The 18403-nt window shown below is 42.8% G+C and overlaps 1 protein-coding gene across 2 annotated transcripts; it reads left to right on the top strand.

Moving 5' to 3' along the window:
• Positions 1-7124: 7124 nt before the first annotated feature.
• On the top strand, positions 7125-16700 carry LOC5516894 (activating transcription factor 7-interacting protein 1). 2 transcript variants are annotated; one of them, XR_007305273.1, is made up of 7 exons: positions 7125-7436; positions 10999-11050; positions 11243-11271; positions 12000-12694; positions 13831-14052; positions 15115-16481; positions 16518-16700. XR_007305273.1 is itself a non-coding variant. In XM_032386897.2 (6 exons), the coding sequence occupies exons 1-6, from the start codon at positions 7430-7432 to the stop codon at positions 16375-16377; spliced, it is 2268 nt and encodes a 755-aa protein (XP_032242788.2). In that variant the 5' UTR covers positions 7125-7429; the 3' UTR covers positions 16378-16700. The 2 variants fall into 2 exon arrangements, 1 of the variants encoding a protein (XP_032242788.2); XM_032386897.2 differs by having other exon boundaries at positions 15115-16700.
• Positions 16701-18403: the final 1703 nt, after the last annotated feature.

The following is an 18403-nucleotide window of genomic DNA, read 5'->3' as shown; positions in this document are numbered from 1 at the left end:
TTGACCTAACGTTGACCGGGGTGGGGGGGGGGGGGGGGGGTGGGGGAGGGGTGGAGGAGGAGGAGGGAGTTCTTTAATAAAAATCTAACCACTCCGAAAGAACAAAAAGGGATTTTTGTATGCCTTTGCAGTATCTCCACGGGACGTTTATTGTCGGATTTGGCTACATACCAGGGTGATCTAGCTTATGATTTTTAAGTTTTTTCTACAAATAGCACGTCTATTGAGAGCCAAAAGTGAACTTTCGGCCGTTGTGTGTGTGAGGGGGTGCGATCGCACCCCCTGCACCCCGCTGTGTACTGACCTGCTTTTCTTGACTGATTTTATGCTGAAACGCTCGGATAGCAGTTTCCCTTATTATGCCATAGAAAACTCAACCCAGCTCCATACAAGCCGACAGACACATCGATTTGCCGATCTCGAGTTATGTTTTGCCAGGCTTTAAGGTGAGTTAAGCCGCTCAGCCAATAGAAGCCAGGGAACGAGGCTAGTTCAAACACGGGGGCGAATTCGAAATGGGTCCTGGGCAGTGTCACTATCATGGTGTTCTATGTATACAAGCTCCCCCTATCCCATTAGGTCAAGGCAAGATCTCCCACCATTATTTCCTAGGAACCGAGGTCTTGCCCCACTACACAAAGACCCCAAAGATGGTTCCCTGTACCCAGACAACAGGTGTATATAATTCGTTGCCTAGCAACCCACCATGGCGCAGAAGTTCTACTTTGAAGAGTACTGTGCGTGCTGACCACGATGTCAGCCCTCTTAACTTTAGAGCAGGGTCCTGGAGGGGAAGGGGGGGGGGGGGTGCAAATCCCGCCGTTATTCTCGCAAAGTCCCGGTGGCTATACTGTATATTGTACAGGGAAGGGAGGGGGAAAGGCTGAAAAGAGAGCCTTAATTTAGAAGGGTTAGGAGTCTTAGGAAGTGACGTCCCATGAGTAGCAGCAAGGTTTGAGGTTTGGTGCTATTAAAAAGGTTTTAAAATGCGAACAACTATCAACAACGATTAACAACGTTTTCTCCGTTCCCGTTGAAGCATGTTGATTCCCGTTCCCGGTGGACAAATCCCGTTCCCGGTAACCCTTATCCCGTTTTCCCGGCCCAAAATAAGGCGCATCCCGGCTCCCGTTTTACCCCTTCAGGGGTCCACCTTGGAGGATCTCCCTCAGATAGAAAAACTGTTCAAGGTAAACATTACTGTGTACACTCTAAAGCCAGCAAAAGTGAAAGAGACTGTCAGAGACACAGATACCCCTTCTATTATTTTAGCTCGTATGGCTCAAGGCTCTCTAAAACATCACGAGTCCACCATGGTTTTAAACTTATTCAACAACAACTTTCCCTATGTCAACGATATGAGCGAATATGCCAAGTCTTATACTCGTGTTGCGGGAAACTATGGAAGAGTGGGTTTAGCTTGAACAGACGTGAACGGACATGTTACGCTAAAGTGCGGTATGTATTCTTTGGGAGTTGTTACACCACACCTACGTCAGTGCTGGACTTCCTTGAGGAAGAAGGGATCAACGTCCCTGCACAAGTAAGGTACTTCGCATACCGATCAACATATGATTTCGCGTGCATGTTTGCCCCCGATAACCTCCCTGCCAGTACAGAGAAGATGTCATTTGAGCCTCGCCATGCACCTATCAGCTGTAGCATTTCAATCGTCCAATAATATTCGAGTCCTAAGCGAGGGGGATCCAAAAGAACTTGTGGAGAATTGTGGTGGCGAACCTCAAGAAAATGACTGAAGAATGCTATTGTCAGGTTAGAAGTATAAGTTCCAAGGAGTCTTCGAAGAGATTGAAGCCTTTAACTTGATACCCTCGAAGGTGACAAAAATCAAGATGGGGGAAGACACTGAAGAGGGGATCGATCTCCTTGACTCGGAGTCTAACACTGAAAGATCACATCTAAAACGGAAGATAGAGCATTTATTGACAAGAGCCAAGGGACATCATTTTACCGAGCACTTGCCAGAGATAGATAGAAACGGGAAGGTTTTCATCGACCCCGAGCACTCCGATGGAGGAGGGACTGAGAAGGATATACTAAGTACCCCTTAAACACTGTGGCTTTTCAAACGGCGAGGCTTTGTACCGTACTGCAAAGGATAGCTCACTAGAGGGGGGTCACACGTAGAGGGACTACAGAGTGACTGAAGCTTCAAGAACTGTGTGCAAGTTCCATAAACCGGTTACTAGGACCTATAGAGTGTAGGTGCTATTGTTGAGTCATTTAATAGTGGCGGATCTGCTGATTCCTATTTGATGGGAGAGGAAGAGTCTTGTTTCAATAATATCGTGCTAAAGGAGAAAGGAAGGACCAACACAAGAGAGTTTTGTGGAAATAATACCGGGTCGAAAATAAAAGACAACGCACCATTGTTGATCGAGAGTGATATGAGCCGACCGTATGCCGGGTTATAAGGGTAGCGTCTTTATCTTTGTATAGCTTTACCCATGAGGAACTAATTGTTACTAGTTGTCATCACTGGTAAATATATCTGTTTTCCTACTATAGCACTATTAACATTTTTGTCTATATGGTCCAAATTTGCGTAGGCAACATACCCTAATTGATGGGCGAGAAAGAGCCTTGGTTCAAATATTACGAGTATTGTATTAGAAAAGGAGGGGGTTTGAGAGAAGAAGGACCACTAAAAGGAAGATGTATGGAAATTATACGGGGTCGACTAAAAGACAACGCAGCATTGTTTATAGCGAACATTTTATTTTATTTTATGTTTAATAAATCAAAAACATGGGAAACGATTTTTGGAGAGTTATAAAGGGTTTTTAGCTAACCACAAGATAAACAGTAGATCACACAAAAAAAAAAAAAACAAGCATGTTTGCATAATTGGATTTGGGCACCGTAATTTTGTTTCTCCTAAAATGGCCGAGTTTTACTGTCGAATCCATTGTATCGCGACCCGCGTTTTTAAAACGGGGGGAGGGGGGGAGGAGGGAGTTCTCTGATCAAAATCTAACCAACTCCGAAAGAACAAAAAGGGATTTTTGTATGCCTTTGCAGTATCTCCACGGGACGTTTATTGTCGGATTTGGCTACATACCCGGGTGATCTAGCTTATGATTTTCAAGTTTTTTCTACAAATAGCACGTCTATTGAGAGCCAAAAGTGAACTTTCGGCCGTTGTGTGTGTAAGGGGGTGCGTTCGCACCCCCCGCTGTGTACTGACCTGCTTTTCTTGACTGATTTTATGCTGAAACGCTCGGATAGCAGTTTCCCTTATTATGACATAGAAAACTCAACCCAGCTCCATACAAGCCGACAGACACATCGATTTGCCGATCTCGAGTTATGTTTTGCCAGGCTTTAAGGTGAGTTAAGCCGCTCAGCCAATATAAGCCAGGGAACGAGGCTAGTTCAAACACGGAGGCGAATTCGAAGTGGGTCCTGGGCAGTGTCACTATCATGGTGTTCTATGTATACAAGCTCCCCCTATCCCATTAGGTCAAGGCAAGATCTCCCACCATTATTTCCTAGGAACCGAGGTCTTGCCCCACTACACAAAGACCCCAAAGATGGTTCCCTGTACCCAGACAACAGGTGTATATAATTCGTTGCCTAGCAACCCACCATGGCGCAGAAGTTCTACTTTGAAGAGTACTGTGCGTGCTGACCACGATGTCAGCCCTCTTAACTTTAGAGCAGGGTCCTGGAGGGGAAGGGGGGGGGGGTGCAAATCCCGCCGTTATTCTCGCAAAGTCCCGGTGGCTATACTGTATATTGTACAGGGAAGGGGGGGGGAAAGGCTGAAAAGAGAGCCTTAATTTAGAAGGGTTAGGAGTCTTAGGAAGTGACGTCCCATGAGTAGCAGCAAGGTTTGAGGTTTGGTGCTATTAAAAAGGTTTTAAAATGCGAACAACTATCAACAACGATTAACAACGTTTTCTCCGTTCCCGTTGAAGCATGTTGATTCCGGTTCCCGGTAACCCTTATCCCGTTTTCCCGGCCCAAAATAAGGCGCATCCCGGCTCCCGTTTTACCCCTTCAGGGGTCCACCTTGGAGGATCTCCCTCAGATAGAAAAACTGTTCAAGGTAAACATTACTGTGTACACTCTAAAGCCAGCAAAAGTGAAAGAGACTGTCAGAGACACAGATACCCTCCTATTATTTTAGCTCGTATGGTTCAAGGCTCTCTAAAACATCACGAGTCCACCATGGTTTTAAACTTATTCAACAACAACTTTCCCTATGTCAACGATATGAGCGAATATGCCAAGTCTTATACTCGTGTTGCGGGAAACTATGGAAGAGTGGGTTTAGCTTGAACAGACGTGAACGGACATTTTACGCTAAAGTGCGGTATGTATTCCTTGGGAGTTGTTACACCACACCTACGTCAGTGCTGGACTTCCTTGAGGAAGAAGGGATCAACGTCCCTGCACAAGTAAGGTACTTCGCATACCGATCAACATATGGTTTCGCGTGCATGTTTGCCCCCGATAACCTCCCTGCCAGTACAGAGAAGATGTCATTTGGGCCTCGCCATGCACCTATCAGCTGCAGCATTTCAATCGTCCAATAATATTCGAGTCCTAAGCGAGGGGGATCCAAAAGAACTTGTGAAGAATTGTGGTGGCGAACCTCAAGAAAATGACTGAAGAATGCTATTGTCAGGTTAGAAGTATAAGTTCCAAGGAGTCTTCGAAGAGATTGAAGCCTTTAACTTGATACCCTCGAAGGTGACAAAAATCAAGATGGGGGAAGACACTGAAGAGGGGATCGATCTCCTTGACTCGGAGTCTAACACTGAAAGATCACATATAAAACGGAAGAAGATAGAGCATTTATTGACAAGAGCCAAGGGACATCATTTTACCGAGCACTTGACAGAGATAGAGAGAAACGGGAAGGTTTTCATAGACCCCGAGCACTCCGATGGAGGAGGGACTGAGAAGGATATTCTAAGAACCTCTTAAACACTGGGGCTTTTCAAACGGCGAGGCTTTGTACCGTACTGCAAAGGATAGCTCACTAGAGGGGGGTCACCCGTAGAGGGACTACAGAGTGACTGAAGCTTCAAGAACTGTGTACAAGTTCCATAAACCGGTTACTAGGACCTATAGAGTGTAGGTGCTATTGTTGAGTCATTTAATAGTGGCGGATCTGCTGATTCCTATTTGATGGGAGAGGAAGAGTCTTGTTTCAATAATATCGTGCTAAAGGAGAAAGGAAGGACCAACACAAGAGAGTTTTGTGGAAATAATACCGGGTCGAAAATAAAAGACAACGCACCATTGTTGATCGAGAGTGATAGAGCCGACCGTATGCCGAGTTATAAGGGTAGCGTCTTTATCTTTGTATAGCTTTACCCATGAGGAACTAATTGTTACTAGTTGTCATCACTGGTAAATATATCTGTTTTCCTTATAGCACTATTAACAGTTTTGTCTATATGGTCCAAATTTGCGTAGGCAACATACCCTAATTGATGGGCGAGAAAGAGTCTTGGTTCAAATATTACGAGTATTGTATTAGAAAAGGAAGGGTTTTGGGAGAAGAAGGACCACTAAAAGGGAGATGTGTGGAAATTATACGGGGTCGACTAAAAGACAACGCAGCATTGTTTATAGCGAACATTTTATTTTATGTTTAATAAATCAAAAACATGACGAGGGAAACGATTTTTGGAGAGTTATAAAGGGTTTTTAGCTAACCACAAGATAAACAGTAGATCACACACAAAAAACAAGCATGTTTGCATAATTGGATTTGGGCACCGTAATTTTGTTTCTCCTAAAATGGCCGAGTTTTACTGTCGAATCCATTGTATCGCGACCCGCGTTTTTTTAAACACGATTTGTTTTGGTTTTCTGTTCCGTCAGTAAAACCATTCTGAGCAAATCAGTGTCGCTTTGTGCACGTCCCTGGCTTCCCTCTGGACGAAATCCAGACAATGTCGCGACAGAAAGCCAGGCAACTGCACTAGGCGAGAGAAGGCAAGAATCTGATTGGCTTAGAATAGTTTGACTGACGGAACAGCACATGCCAAAAGACAAAAACAAATCGATGTTTTGAAAATTCGGCGTCGCGACACAACGGATTCGACAGTAATAGTGACTTGTGAAAGTACGCAATATAATAAAAATGACTTTTCATTTCTTATTCCATTTGAAAGACCAATATTATTGAAACAAAACCAACAGACACGCTGACTTTGAAGCTGAATTGGAATAGCCTCAAATGTCAGTTTAACAGTGTTGTACTCTCGAGCCATTATCTAGTACCGTTACATGTCCTTACTAAAAGATTTTAATAAAACCTTCAACGATTTTTCTATATCCATTAAATTTCGCGAGATAAAAGTTCGCGGTCTTTATTATTTTCGCGAGTCTTAAAGTTCACGAATCAGCCGCCAATAGCCTCAAATGTCAGTTTAACAGTGATGTGGACAGTGTTGTACTTTCGAGCCATTATCTAGTACCGTTACATGTCCTTACTAAAAGATTTTAATAGAACCTTCAACGATTTTTCTATATCCATCAAATTTCGCGAGATCAAAGTTCGCGGTCTTTATTATTTTCGCGAGTCTTAAAGTTCACGAATCAGCCGCCAGATCTGGCAACGCGAAACAAATTTATATAAAGAATCGACAAGAACAAAGTTACAGTCCGAAGTTGTAGTTGTTTGATGTTTTTACTGTCATAAAAACTCATTGGAACAAGGGGCATAAACGAGGTTTTTTTTGGACCTGCGCTTTACCCGTTATATACGATCCCCCAAACTATAGTATGTTAGGTAATTTGATTTGAATACAGCCAGCCTCAGTCATGCGAGCAATGTCCGAGTCTCGTTTAGGCAAGTATTCGGATGATAACAAAAAGAAAGTTTGGAAAAAGTAACGGCACTTATAATTGAAGACTCTACTTATAGATAAACGATAAATCATGCAATAAACCACTAAGATTCCTTACATTTTCCCCTTGTATTTCACAAATAGCCTACTTCAAATAGCCTTTGTACTGCAATATTAAAAGGCCTGGTTCAGCTAAGAATGGGAGTGGAATATGACTGTCATTGACGGATTAACATCACGTGGCACCTTTCAACCAATCGTTGCGCTGCGGAGTTATTCACGTGACCAGGTAAATTTCAAACAAGTTTGCACGTACTTCTCGTTTCCAAGATAATCTATCCAGCGAAGAAGTCATTTTTAACCGCCTCTGCTTGCTGTCTGGTTATAGTCAACTCTTCCACCCTATCAATAGGCGGCAAATAACAAACGTCGTCCGGAAATCTGCAAGGCTTCGGCACACGTTCGATAAAAACCGGCGTAGTTCCGAAGAACGTCTCGCATCATTTGCTGTGAGCAGTGAAGCATCAATAAGAGAAAGTCATGAATTAAGATTGATGTATTTTTAGTTTATAAAGTTTTTTTTTCAAGCAAGAATAATGGAAGGTAAGTTTTTACATTCCGTGATAGAATCTCTACTCGTATCTCGTCACTACATCACTTTGCTTCATTATAGAAACGTGGCTTTATATCACTGTAAAAACTCCTTGTTGTTTTTAAACGGTTCAAGTAGATGTCTTGGGTCTATAGCTAGGCTGAGTCAGCGTCAGGGCTAGTATTTTGAACTATTTAAGAGCATACAGTTAGGCAAGGTAAATTATTATTTGCAGATCGAACATCCACAAACATTTAATAATGATTTTGTTAGGTTTCTCTGCTCGCTGGACCATCCTGTTAGTTTAATGACTGAAAGTGTTCGTATATATAATATTATCATCCATCTTGCCTGTCTAATAGAAGTACTTTCACGTGGAAGCCTACTTTCTAGGCACTGCACGCCTTGTGTTTATAGGCGCCATCTTGGTTTTTGGCACATGACTTGAATAAATTACTCAATAGCTCTTTTGTTATGCAAATTATCTGAAAGCGAGGCGGCTGCAATCTGTCATGTCCATACTATATTTACGACTGAGATATCATTGCAAGACTCACGTTCGTCGATTTATTTTTAATTTGGTAAAATATTGGGTGCCATAATATACGTCAAAAAAATGAAAAATGTTTTCCGTGACCAAATTCTCAGACCAAAAAGCTTATCGTGCGTGAACTATTTTATATAACAAGATACTTGTGTCAACAAATCGATCAATGCTGCTCTGGAAATAAAAGCCACGATACACGAGAGATGATATGATGGTAGCTGGGCTAATCATAATCGATGCTGGATTGCTAAACTCAGAGTTTATATTATAGTTAAGCTCAGAGGTTACATTAAAACCCCCTCCCCCTAAAACGGTGAAAATAATTAATGGAATACGATAATAGCGAGGTTTTTTGATCAGCCCTAGTACTGGTTATTCACAAAAGTATCATAGAAATGGGTAGCATCTGAGAATTGGCACATTTCCAAATAATGGTAATGGTTTCTCTACCTGCTAACAGAGCTTTCTTCACGTTTGTTTCTAACAGTTCACCCATTATTGTCGCGTTTCATTTCTTTCGCGTTCCGGTTTGTTTGTGTCCGTTTCTCCTAAAGAGACTCGACAGGGATAAGTGAACTGATAAAAACAAACAGTAGAAAAACTCTGCTAGCGGTATGGCTCCTCTTACTGAAAATCTTAGAATCACGGAACTCCGTAACAAACGTAATAATATACTGACCGTCTAGGAAAGCGATACGAAATCCAGTTCAATTGGCCCTGCGAAATACAAAGAAAAGGGTCTTCTGCTATTAGGGAAATAAATATAACGCTGAATACAACTTTAATCTTTCCGCGTATTGCCGATATACGAAATCCGTGACTTGAAAACGTGTCTCCGTGTTAATACAAAAATTAGTATGAAATCATTCGCAATATATCTCTCTGCGAATTGCCATTTATTCCCTTTTTTTTATTTCTTTATTTTCAAAAGAAGTATTGATGATAAAAGTTTATACCTTCGTCCGACTACAGTTTATACCCAAGTCCGACCACAAAAGCATATTGAAATCCTTGATTATAAAACAATATATATAAACTTAGCCGAGTTACGAGAGTGCAGATACGCGTAGCGTGTCTAACTTGTTTTGGTAGCATGGACGTCTAGAACAGAAAAGACACCTTCGGTACCGAAATATTTGTTCCTCATTAGCGCATGTCCTGAAATCAGGAGGACAACCCACTGTAACAGAGCCAGCAGTCACTGGGATCGAGGATTGTTCATCAGGTCACCAATTTACACCAATTTACGATTCAGGGTCCAAAGACAATCTATGAATCTAACTGTGGTCTGTGTAGGGAATTAATCAACACAAGGCTGAAATGGGTTGTTTTACACCGGAGTAGAGTAGTTTTGCTCCAACTTAGGGCCAACGCTTGACACGTCAGCGCCACTACTCTGTCTTCACAGTGCGCAAAAGCTCGACACGTCAGCGCCACTGCTCTGTCTTCACAGTGCGCAAAAGCTTGACACGTCAGCGCCACTGCTCTGTCTTCACAGTGCGCAAAAGCTTGACACGTCAGCGCCACTACTCTGTCTTCACAGTGCGCAAAAGCTTGAAACGTCAGCGCCACTGCTCTGTCTTCACAGTGCGCAAAAGCTCGACACGTCAGCGCCACTACTCTGTCTTCACAGTGCGCAAAAGCTCGACACGTCAGCGCCACTGCTCTGTCTTCACAGTGCTCCAACGCTTGACACGTCAGCGCCACTACTCTGTCTTCACAGTGCGCAAAACATGCTACCTCAACGTTGGGTTGATTTTTTATTCGTCCGGATGGCAGAGGAAAAAAAATGGCATTAAATTTTCAATTCTCAATATATAAGCTCAAGATCCCGCATACAAGGAGTTCCTCTGACCAAAAGCTTAATTCCAAATTTTAAAGAAATTTTGAAGATATGAAATTTAGATATTACGAGCAAAGTTGGCTTAATTTCTGATCAAAGCCCAACTTCTCCGTAAAAACGAGGAGAATTCATAATTTGAACATTTGAAAATTGCCTTTCAAGCCTCATATCTCGAAGACGAATCCATTAGAAAAAAATACTTTTTGATACGTTAGTTTACATAAGGAACCTCTATGCAAAAATTCAAGCTTAACAAACTTAACCAGACCTTATTTTGGGAAAACCTGCCATTTTTTTGCTCTGTCCGTCCGGATGGCTAGCATATATGAAGCATTTTCCAACGGCTTAACTTTGATAACTGCGAGAACCACAGTTAAGAGTTTATGAACTTTAAGTTTACTGCAATTCGTCATGCTCAGCTTCACACTGAAGATTTCAGTTTCCACACTAGTGAAATTCACGTCAATTTTTTTTTATCGTTCCTGGCTTTCTAAACTATTATGGTAGCCACGTCAGCGCAGCTGGCGTCTTTTAAGATGGATTACTCCTATTACTGACATTTCTTAACTTTTTGCGGAATTTTATTTCTATGATGTTTTATTTTTCGTTTCACAAGCGAGAAGAGTGTCATTCTCTAATGAGCACCGGATCCCGTGAGCGTGGGGGAATGGTTAGAGGGAAATACTGTTTTTTATTTGTTTTGTATACGTGGGGAAACTGTAATATCGAGTTGTAAAATCTCGATTATTGCCTCAACGACAAAAATAATTGGTTTTTCACCGGTTTTTCACACCTTCTATAAATTACGGTGTACGCAGTCATTTAATGTTTTCCCAAGTTTTGTACGTATTTATCCAGGATAATATCAAGACAAACATCCATTGATCCGCATTTTTTCTTAGACTATGAAATCATTATTGAAGCGAATTCAACCCTTCCCAAATCGAATCACTGTTGAATTCAATACATCCTTTCTTAAAAACGTCCAATTCTAAAGTTCCGAATAATTAAAAAATAGTTGCATTTTAGAGAAGAAGACATCCTTGATGAACCAGGGCGACGCGGAGACCAGAAGCGGTCGTCTTTGCGTGTACTTTCGCTTCTGGTCTCCGCGTGGCCGAGAATTAGAAAGAGTTTGAGATGTTTTTGAAATGCGCACCTGATCTTAACATTTTTGTTACAGCTTCAGTACAAGGGAATGTTCTAGATTCTGAAGTTGTACCAGCCAAACGAAGGTAAAAGCCTCACGATTTGTTGTTGCTTGCGGACGTTGCTTCACATGGATAAACATGTACCGGGGTGTTGGGTAAATGTGGCCAATGGAACCGTTTTAAGTGAACGTATTCACACACAAACCTGCACTTATGATTGTAAACGTATGCCATTGTGTGCGATTACTGACTTGATGGTTGCTATTTTTTTAACAGAAAAATCGATGAAGTCAACAATTACAAGGGTGAGTAAATAAGCTCGAGGTTTAATCAACCAATGACAGCGCACCTAGTACGCTAATCAGACAATGAGAGCGCACGTAGTACCCTAATCAACCAATGAGAGCGCACGTAGTCCGCTAATCAACCAATGAGAACGCACGTAGTACGCTAATCAACCAATGAGAGCGCGCGTAGTACGCTTATTAACCAATAAAAGTGTGTAGTACGCTAATCAACCAATGAGAGTGTATGTAATACGCTAATCAACCAATGAGAGCGTGCGTAGTGCGCTAATCAACCAATGAGAGTGCGCGTAGTACGCTAATCAACCAATGAGAGCGCACGTAGTACCCTAATCAACCAATGAGAGCGCACGTAGTACGCTAATCAACCAATGAGAGCGCACGTAGTACGCTAATCAACCAATGAGAGCGCACGTAGTACGCTAATCAACCAATGAGAGCGCACGTAGTACGCTAATCAACCAGTGAGAGCGCACGTAGTACGCTAATCAACCAATGAGAGCGCACGTAGTACGCTAATCAACCAATAAGAGCGCACGTAGTACCCTAATCAACCAAAAGCGGAAAAAGACCCGCTCGACGTATCACCACAGGAATCCTAGTGATTCTAGTGATCAATACATGAAATTTGGAATAAGTATATTTCGTTTCTGTAATCGCTAAATTTATTAGAAGGGATTTTTCCATTTTCTTGCACTTATATAACGTGTTTTTATCAATCTAAATAGAGGATTCTAGCGATGCTAGAGAAGATAGTGGCAATGACGAGAAAACCCCGACTCAACTTGGTCCCCTAAAGATCAAGCCGATTGTGTTGGAGCGTCTTCGAAGAATAACTTCCAAAACAACCGGCAAAGGCACCGCCGAACAGAGCACTGGAAATGACGCAGAAAAACAAAAGTGTGAAAACAGCGCCGTTATCTCAAATGGAAGTACCGATGACGTTACAAAATCTGAAGACGTATCAAAAAGCAATGATGTCATTACATCGTCTACCGGCTCTTCCCCAGCCCATTCCCCGAAACCCGAGGACTTGACGATGCTTTCCACGCCGCCGAAGTCCCGTCAACCCGACGATGAATCGATTAACAAGACCATGGCGTTAGAGAAAGTGTCGGCCAAACTTTTGGCAAGGTTTGATGCACCATCATCCACAGGTAGCCCGGTATTCGCTGAAATTTCAACTTCTGATGGCGGGCTGGAGAGAAGCGACTCAGAGATGCGTGAGAACGAGGCTGGTGACGAAAAGACTTCCGTCGAGCCTCGCTCCGATGGTGTGAGTACAAGCAGTCAAGATACCGCTGGTCTGTCTGAGTCTAATGGCGGGCGCACCACGGTCCCGCAACCTGGTACTGACTCCAGTCGGATTGAGACGGAAAGTCGTCGAGCACCGCTAAACTTCAACTCAGACGAGTTCAAAATCGTAAGTTTAAAGTTGTGACCAAGAAAACCACACGTTTTGCATTAGGACGCACCATTTATAAACAGTTGCAATTGACTGTAACTCCGTAACACAGACTCCGTAAAACAGGTGGCGTAATTATACCGTAACCGTAACACAGGCGGTGTAATTATACCGTAACCGTAACAAAGACGGCGCAATTATACCGTAAACCGTAACCGTAACACAGGCGGCGTAATTATGGAGTAACCGTTACACAGGCGGCGTAATTATACCGTAACCGTAACAGTGAAGGTGTAATTATACCGTAACCCCGCGCCGTTGTTATGGCAGAGGTTGATGCGGAGCAAAGGAAACGAGCGACACAGAAAGATCTGCGCATAGGGGGGGGGGGGGGGGGGTACAGTGGAACCTGGATTTTCCGTTATGTCTCGTGAGAAAGAAAATGTATCGTAAAATAGAAGTATCGTTGTAAAGAGGTCCTCGATTTTACGATATAAAGGAAAATCCATTGAAAATATCGTTGTAGCGAGGTCGGGTTAATTATCAACTCTTACAAAATAATAATATTGTAACCGTACTGTTCAGTTACTCTCTATCAACCTGTTATCTGCATTTAACAAGATCTGTGAAGTCAAAAAATAGATTAACTGTACTGTACGTGTGTGTTGTCTTGAGTTTTTCTCTCTATGTTGATAGACAGTATCAATAATATCCTTTAATCGAGGCAAAAATTACGCTCGGGAGAACAGATTTGTATCGTAAAATCGAGAATATCGTCGTATCCAATATCGTAAAATCAAGGTATATTCTTATACACTTCCCTGTATTCCCGCCAGAAGAAGGGAACGCCATCGTAAAATCGAGGTTATCGTAAAATCCAGTATCGTAAAATCCAGGTTTCACTGTACCTACCTGTAGGCGTTGAAAGACCTCTACGTCTACAGTTAGGCTATACCGTTATTGCACACTTCGCTGTTACCGTAGTGTGCCCGGTTCCGTACCGCTATCGTTATTTGGTCACCGTTATTATATAGCGTAGCCGTAACCTCGCTCTGTAATCATAAATAATGTCAATAACCTCCCACATCATGGGATGTCTTTTATTTTAAATAAAGTGACTATCTGCATAAATCTCAATCAACGTTCCGTCGCAGCTCTTAAGGCAGATGATAGACGAGAAGTTCCGTCAGATTGAGAGCGCTTACCAGAGCAAGGACCCCGAGGGTGAGCTGCGGAGGCGTCTACTACGACTAGAAGACGAAAACACAGAGCTGCACGAGTATGCAATCAAGCTGGAAAAGGCCGTCAAGCTTCTTCTCCACAACCAGAAGAGCAAGGCCGACAAGGCGTCAAAGCACGTCCAGACGGAGGTTCTGGTAAGTCGCGTTTACATTGCGATTAGATTAGATTTGAAGGCTTGGTTTACACTGTGTAATTTCATACTATTTGTAATATCATACGTTGACTCTACGTTGACTCATATTTGACTCTTGTTCTAAAGGCGAATTATGCTTAACATCAAAGGCAATTTTATTCAGTGTATGTTTCCTTAGGTGACAAAACGCGCTGTTTTATATTCTCGTGTGTGTGTACATCCGCAACATAACATCGACATAAACGGCTGGCTAAACCACAGGTAGCCCAAGCTCTTTATTTGCCCCTATTGATTTTACGGTAACATAGGGCGAAAAACAAAATTAGTGCATAATAAAAAAACAACTTATTAAAAAGACGTGTGTAGTCTAGTGTTGTGTTTATGTTTACTTTTTGCGTGTTCTTTGGCCGTATAAAAGTGCCTTTTTCAAGATTCACGATTTGAAATTTTAAACGAACTTCGTTTTCAACAAGTTGTTTTTTTATTTTTCACTAATTTTGTTTTCCGTAAAATCAAAAGGGACAAATAAGGAGCTTGGACTACCTGTTACTAAACTAGGCGACATGCCGAGCCCGAAATGAGAAACATTTTCGTGTCGCGCTCTACAAAATTTGTCGCGCACTATATGTTTTTGGCGGTGGCTAAACTAGGAAACATTTAGGAGACGTGTCGCACTATACATGACGCGCTCGACATGTCGCCTAGATTGACTTGGACATAACGACATATGACAAAACATAACATTTATATAGGTACAACCTCTTAAAGGAACACTTATATAAGGGATATTTATACAGTTTTTAAAGTCTGTATAAAGAACGTTCTATATATACTTTTTTTAAAACGAAATGGAAGCAGGGATTGTCAAATATCAAATGGCAGTTCTACGGTTGAATCGTAGAATGCAAATTCTTTGAAATCTAGCCTGCTCTATAAGTTTCCCACGCCCTTCCCCCCTTCCCGTTAACGAGGACAGTTTTGTGGTTCCAAACGATGTCCTTATTATGGTGGTTCCACTATGATGTAATCTTTCTTATTCAGATAGTTTATTTATATTTTTTAGAAATCTCCAAGGACAGTATCAGTTTCCCAGCCCCCTCAACACCCTGCATCTTTGCCATTACATCTGGCTGCTACGTCGACCGAATCAACCACACGGCTAACATCCACTACTTCAAGCATCCCAGGGCACTCGGTAAACCCTGCGCCCCTACCCCAGCAAGTACCCTACACCCCTCCCCCACAGATACGGACCACGCCCTCCCAGCTCTTAACCCCTCCAACACAGTACCAACCAACTGCTGTCCAAGTGGCGAGACCACCCCCTCCGCAGTACCCTGGACAAATTCGTACAGGCGTGGCGCTGCCAAACAGTGGGGCACCAGGAAGTTCAGTTGCCAGACCACAGAATCCTGGACAGATGAGTACCATGGTGGTGGTACGCCCGCCTCAGCAGAACGTGGTGTATGTAAACAGCTCTCAGGTGCAGGTACAACCGCAACAGAACTTCCAAGTCCAGTCAGCCGAAGGGCAGCCACGGTTTATGGTGGGAAGCCACGCAGCTACTATAGCCACAGGGAGACCACCTGTTCCTGCTCAACAACTGGCACAGCATCAGCAACAGCCGGCTGGGGTCCTGATCACCAGCCGACCCACGGCTGCTGCACCACAACACCATCAGCCACAGCCGGCGAATCAGGTCACAGGAATACCTGCTCAGCAACGATTACCACAACCAACAGGCAACCCCGTCACTGGCAGACCCCATCAAGCCGTCCAACAACCTCTACCACAACAGCTCCCACCCCAGTATCGGCCTCCCGCCATAGTAACAGCAGCAGTAGCACGCCCTCCTCAAGTCCAGGGCCCCCCTACCCAGCAGGTTGTCCCCGGGTCTTCTCCTCCCGTGCGGCATCAGGCAGAGTTCTTACAAACCCAGACACGCTTATCCATGCAAACACCAGATGGGACTACCCAGGGTCCCCCTTCAGGTGCACCTGTACCCCAGCAAAAGGACCCCCCACCACGCCCTTCCGTGTCCATAGCTGTGGTGTCTAACGGGATAGTCCTGTCGTGGAACATGCAGTTGGCACCTAACCACGCCCGCATTACAAGATACCAGCTGTATGCCCTCCAGGACCTTGGACCCAATGGTCAACAAGCCCAGTGGAAGAAGATAGGCGTGGTCAACGCCCTGCCGCTCCCCATGGCTTGCACCCTGACGCAGTTCATGTCCGGGAACAAATATCATTTCGCTGTCCGGGCCACGGACGAGTTCGGACGTACTGGGCTATTCAGTGAGCCATGTACTGTGACCCTCAAGTAGTTGTAATCGCGCAAGGCTAGTAGGGTAATAACGTTAAAAAGATCGCAGCTTTGTGTTGACCCCTTCAAATAGCTTGAAATCATGTCCCTTTACACTTGCATGGTCATACTTGCATGGTAAAAAAAGGCGCATAAATATAGCATTGCGCATTCGCATGTGAGGAGAAAATGCAAGCAACGTTTAGAGGGGTCAAAGACTGTGTACCAGACTTGCGTTTGAATATTGAAACACCTTTTTATTGCGGAAATAATATTTTTCCATGTATTATTGTATGTTCTAGTAAAAATATGAACCGTTTTCATTGTAAGATGGATTCAATTTCAGAGCTGTCCAAGCGTTTTATTTGCCTCTTGAATGAACATACCATTATTGTTTCCCCAAAACAATTGTCACAGAAGTCGGGTACCCAGCCAGCACATTTCCCACTGGCTGTGTCTTTTGAATCTTCACATTTTATTTTGTGCAATTACCGGTCCGTTAAGTCATCGAATGGTCCCCACATATTTCCTTTGTTCACGCGTTGACTGGTCACATAGCTCTTGCATACTCTGTGTTCTTGTGTAGTGTCGGTATGGAAAACAACAACTGGGCAACCTCATTCAAGCTGGTCTGCGTCGAAAGAAAGGAACAATGCGGAATTTAATATTAGGTCCGTACCCAGGATTTTTCTTGGGGGGGAGGGCCTAATTTTTCCGGGGGGGGGGAGGAAATTCTCTGATAAAAATCTGACCACAAAAAGGGATTTCTTATGCACTATCTTCACGGGACGTTTATTGTCGTTGACGTTGATTTCCAACAGCTGAACCGCTTACATCTTCGAGAGATCGCCAATATTGAAAACTTCATTTATATCTGGATTCATTTTAATCGTATACTTCTAGTAATTTATTTGATAAACATGAATGAGGGGGTTACGAAACTTTGAGTCCCAATGAAGCCTTATCTAGGATAGGTTTTACACTTTTGTTTATAAGAACGTCTAATTTTCAGTTGAGGCTTGGTCGTTCTTATTTTTGGAGCAATTTAAGGCTGAATGTGTTCTTAACGATGTTCTTACAATTTAATGTATATAAGAATATAATACGCAATGAATTATTAGGAAGAGAATTACACTAATCGTTAGCAATAATGATGTTGTTACTATGAGCAACATTTGATTCTGCATTTTAGAACGCATCAGGACTAAAAAAAAATTCTGCTATCTGAGCCTCGGCATGTTCTTAAAATTAGGTGAAATCTCAGGCTGAACGTTCTTATTCAAAAGGTTCTTATTTAAAAAAGAGTGTAATTTAACAGGAGTTATAAGTAGAAGTGGATTGAAAACAAGACCCTTGTATGCGAGTTTTACTGTATCTTGTTTCGTGTGGCCACAACTGAGCTGGTGTTTACGTGTCCAACGCTAAGGGTCTAAGTACACATCCTAAGTACACCTCCTAAAACAGCGCTGGGTCATTTTACCTGCACTTGAAATCAGAGTCTTCACATTAATCTATGTGGGAGGGTGGGAAATGAAAAGGGTTGGAAGTGTAGTGAATGGGAAAAAATGAGGAGTTAAAGGGGATCGTATTTACGCATCCACGAGACCCAGTGAAGCGATGAGACAGACAATCCTGGGGATCCCGAGGATGTATTCAAAAATCCTCGGCTTTTAGTTCAGTCAATCTAATGTTTAACCTAAAAGTAATTGCAACACAAATAAGTTCGGCCTTAAATGACAGAGTAGCATGTCCTTAATGACTTCCCAAAAGTTCTCTTGTGGAAACATCTCAAATTCAACTGGCGCACTGGCAGAGCGATCGAGAGTGCGTTTACGGCGGGTTAGTGCGCCATGAATAACAATAGAATACAAGATTGCCGAAAAAAGAAATTGTTTATCGTCAAACTGCGAGATGTTCCCACAATATAACTTTGGAGAAGTTTTGGGATGTTGTTTAGAATGTTTTTTTCTTATAACTAAACAATATATTTTTTTGTTGCATTTACTTCTAGTTTCGGCTATAAATTTTCGTAGATTGACTGGACTATT

This window comes from Nematostella vectensis, chromosome 12, assembly GCF_932526225.1.
Source record: "Nematostella vectensis chromosome 12, jaNemVect1.1, whole genome shotgun sequence".
NCBI classification, from domain to species: Eukaryota; Metazoa; Cnidaria; class Anthozoa; order Actiniaria; family Edwardsiidae; genus Nematostella; species Nematostella vectensis.
The sequence above is the reverse complement of the archived record's forward strand: the minus strand, read 5'-3'. Positions and strand labels throughout refer to the sequence as shown.

Excerpts from the sequence above, each read along its gene's own strand:
- LOC5516894 (XM_032386897.2), top strand. Across the intron at positions 11,051-11,242 it reads GTTGTACCAGCCAAACGAAG|AAAAATCGATGAAGTCAACA; the intron begins GTAAAAGCCTCA and ends TTTTTTTAACAG. Across the intron at positions 14,053-15,114 it reads ACGTCCAGACGGAGGTTCTG|AAATCTCCAAGGACAGTATC; the intron begins GTAAGTCGCGTT and ends TATATTTTTTAG.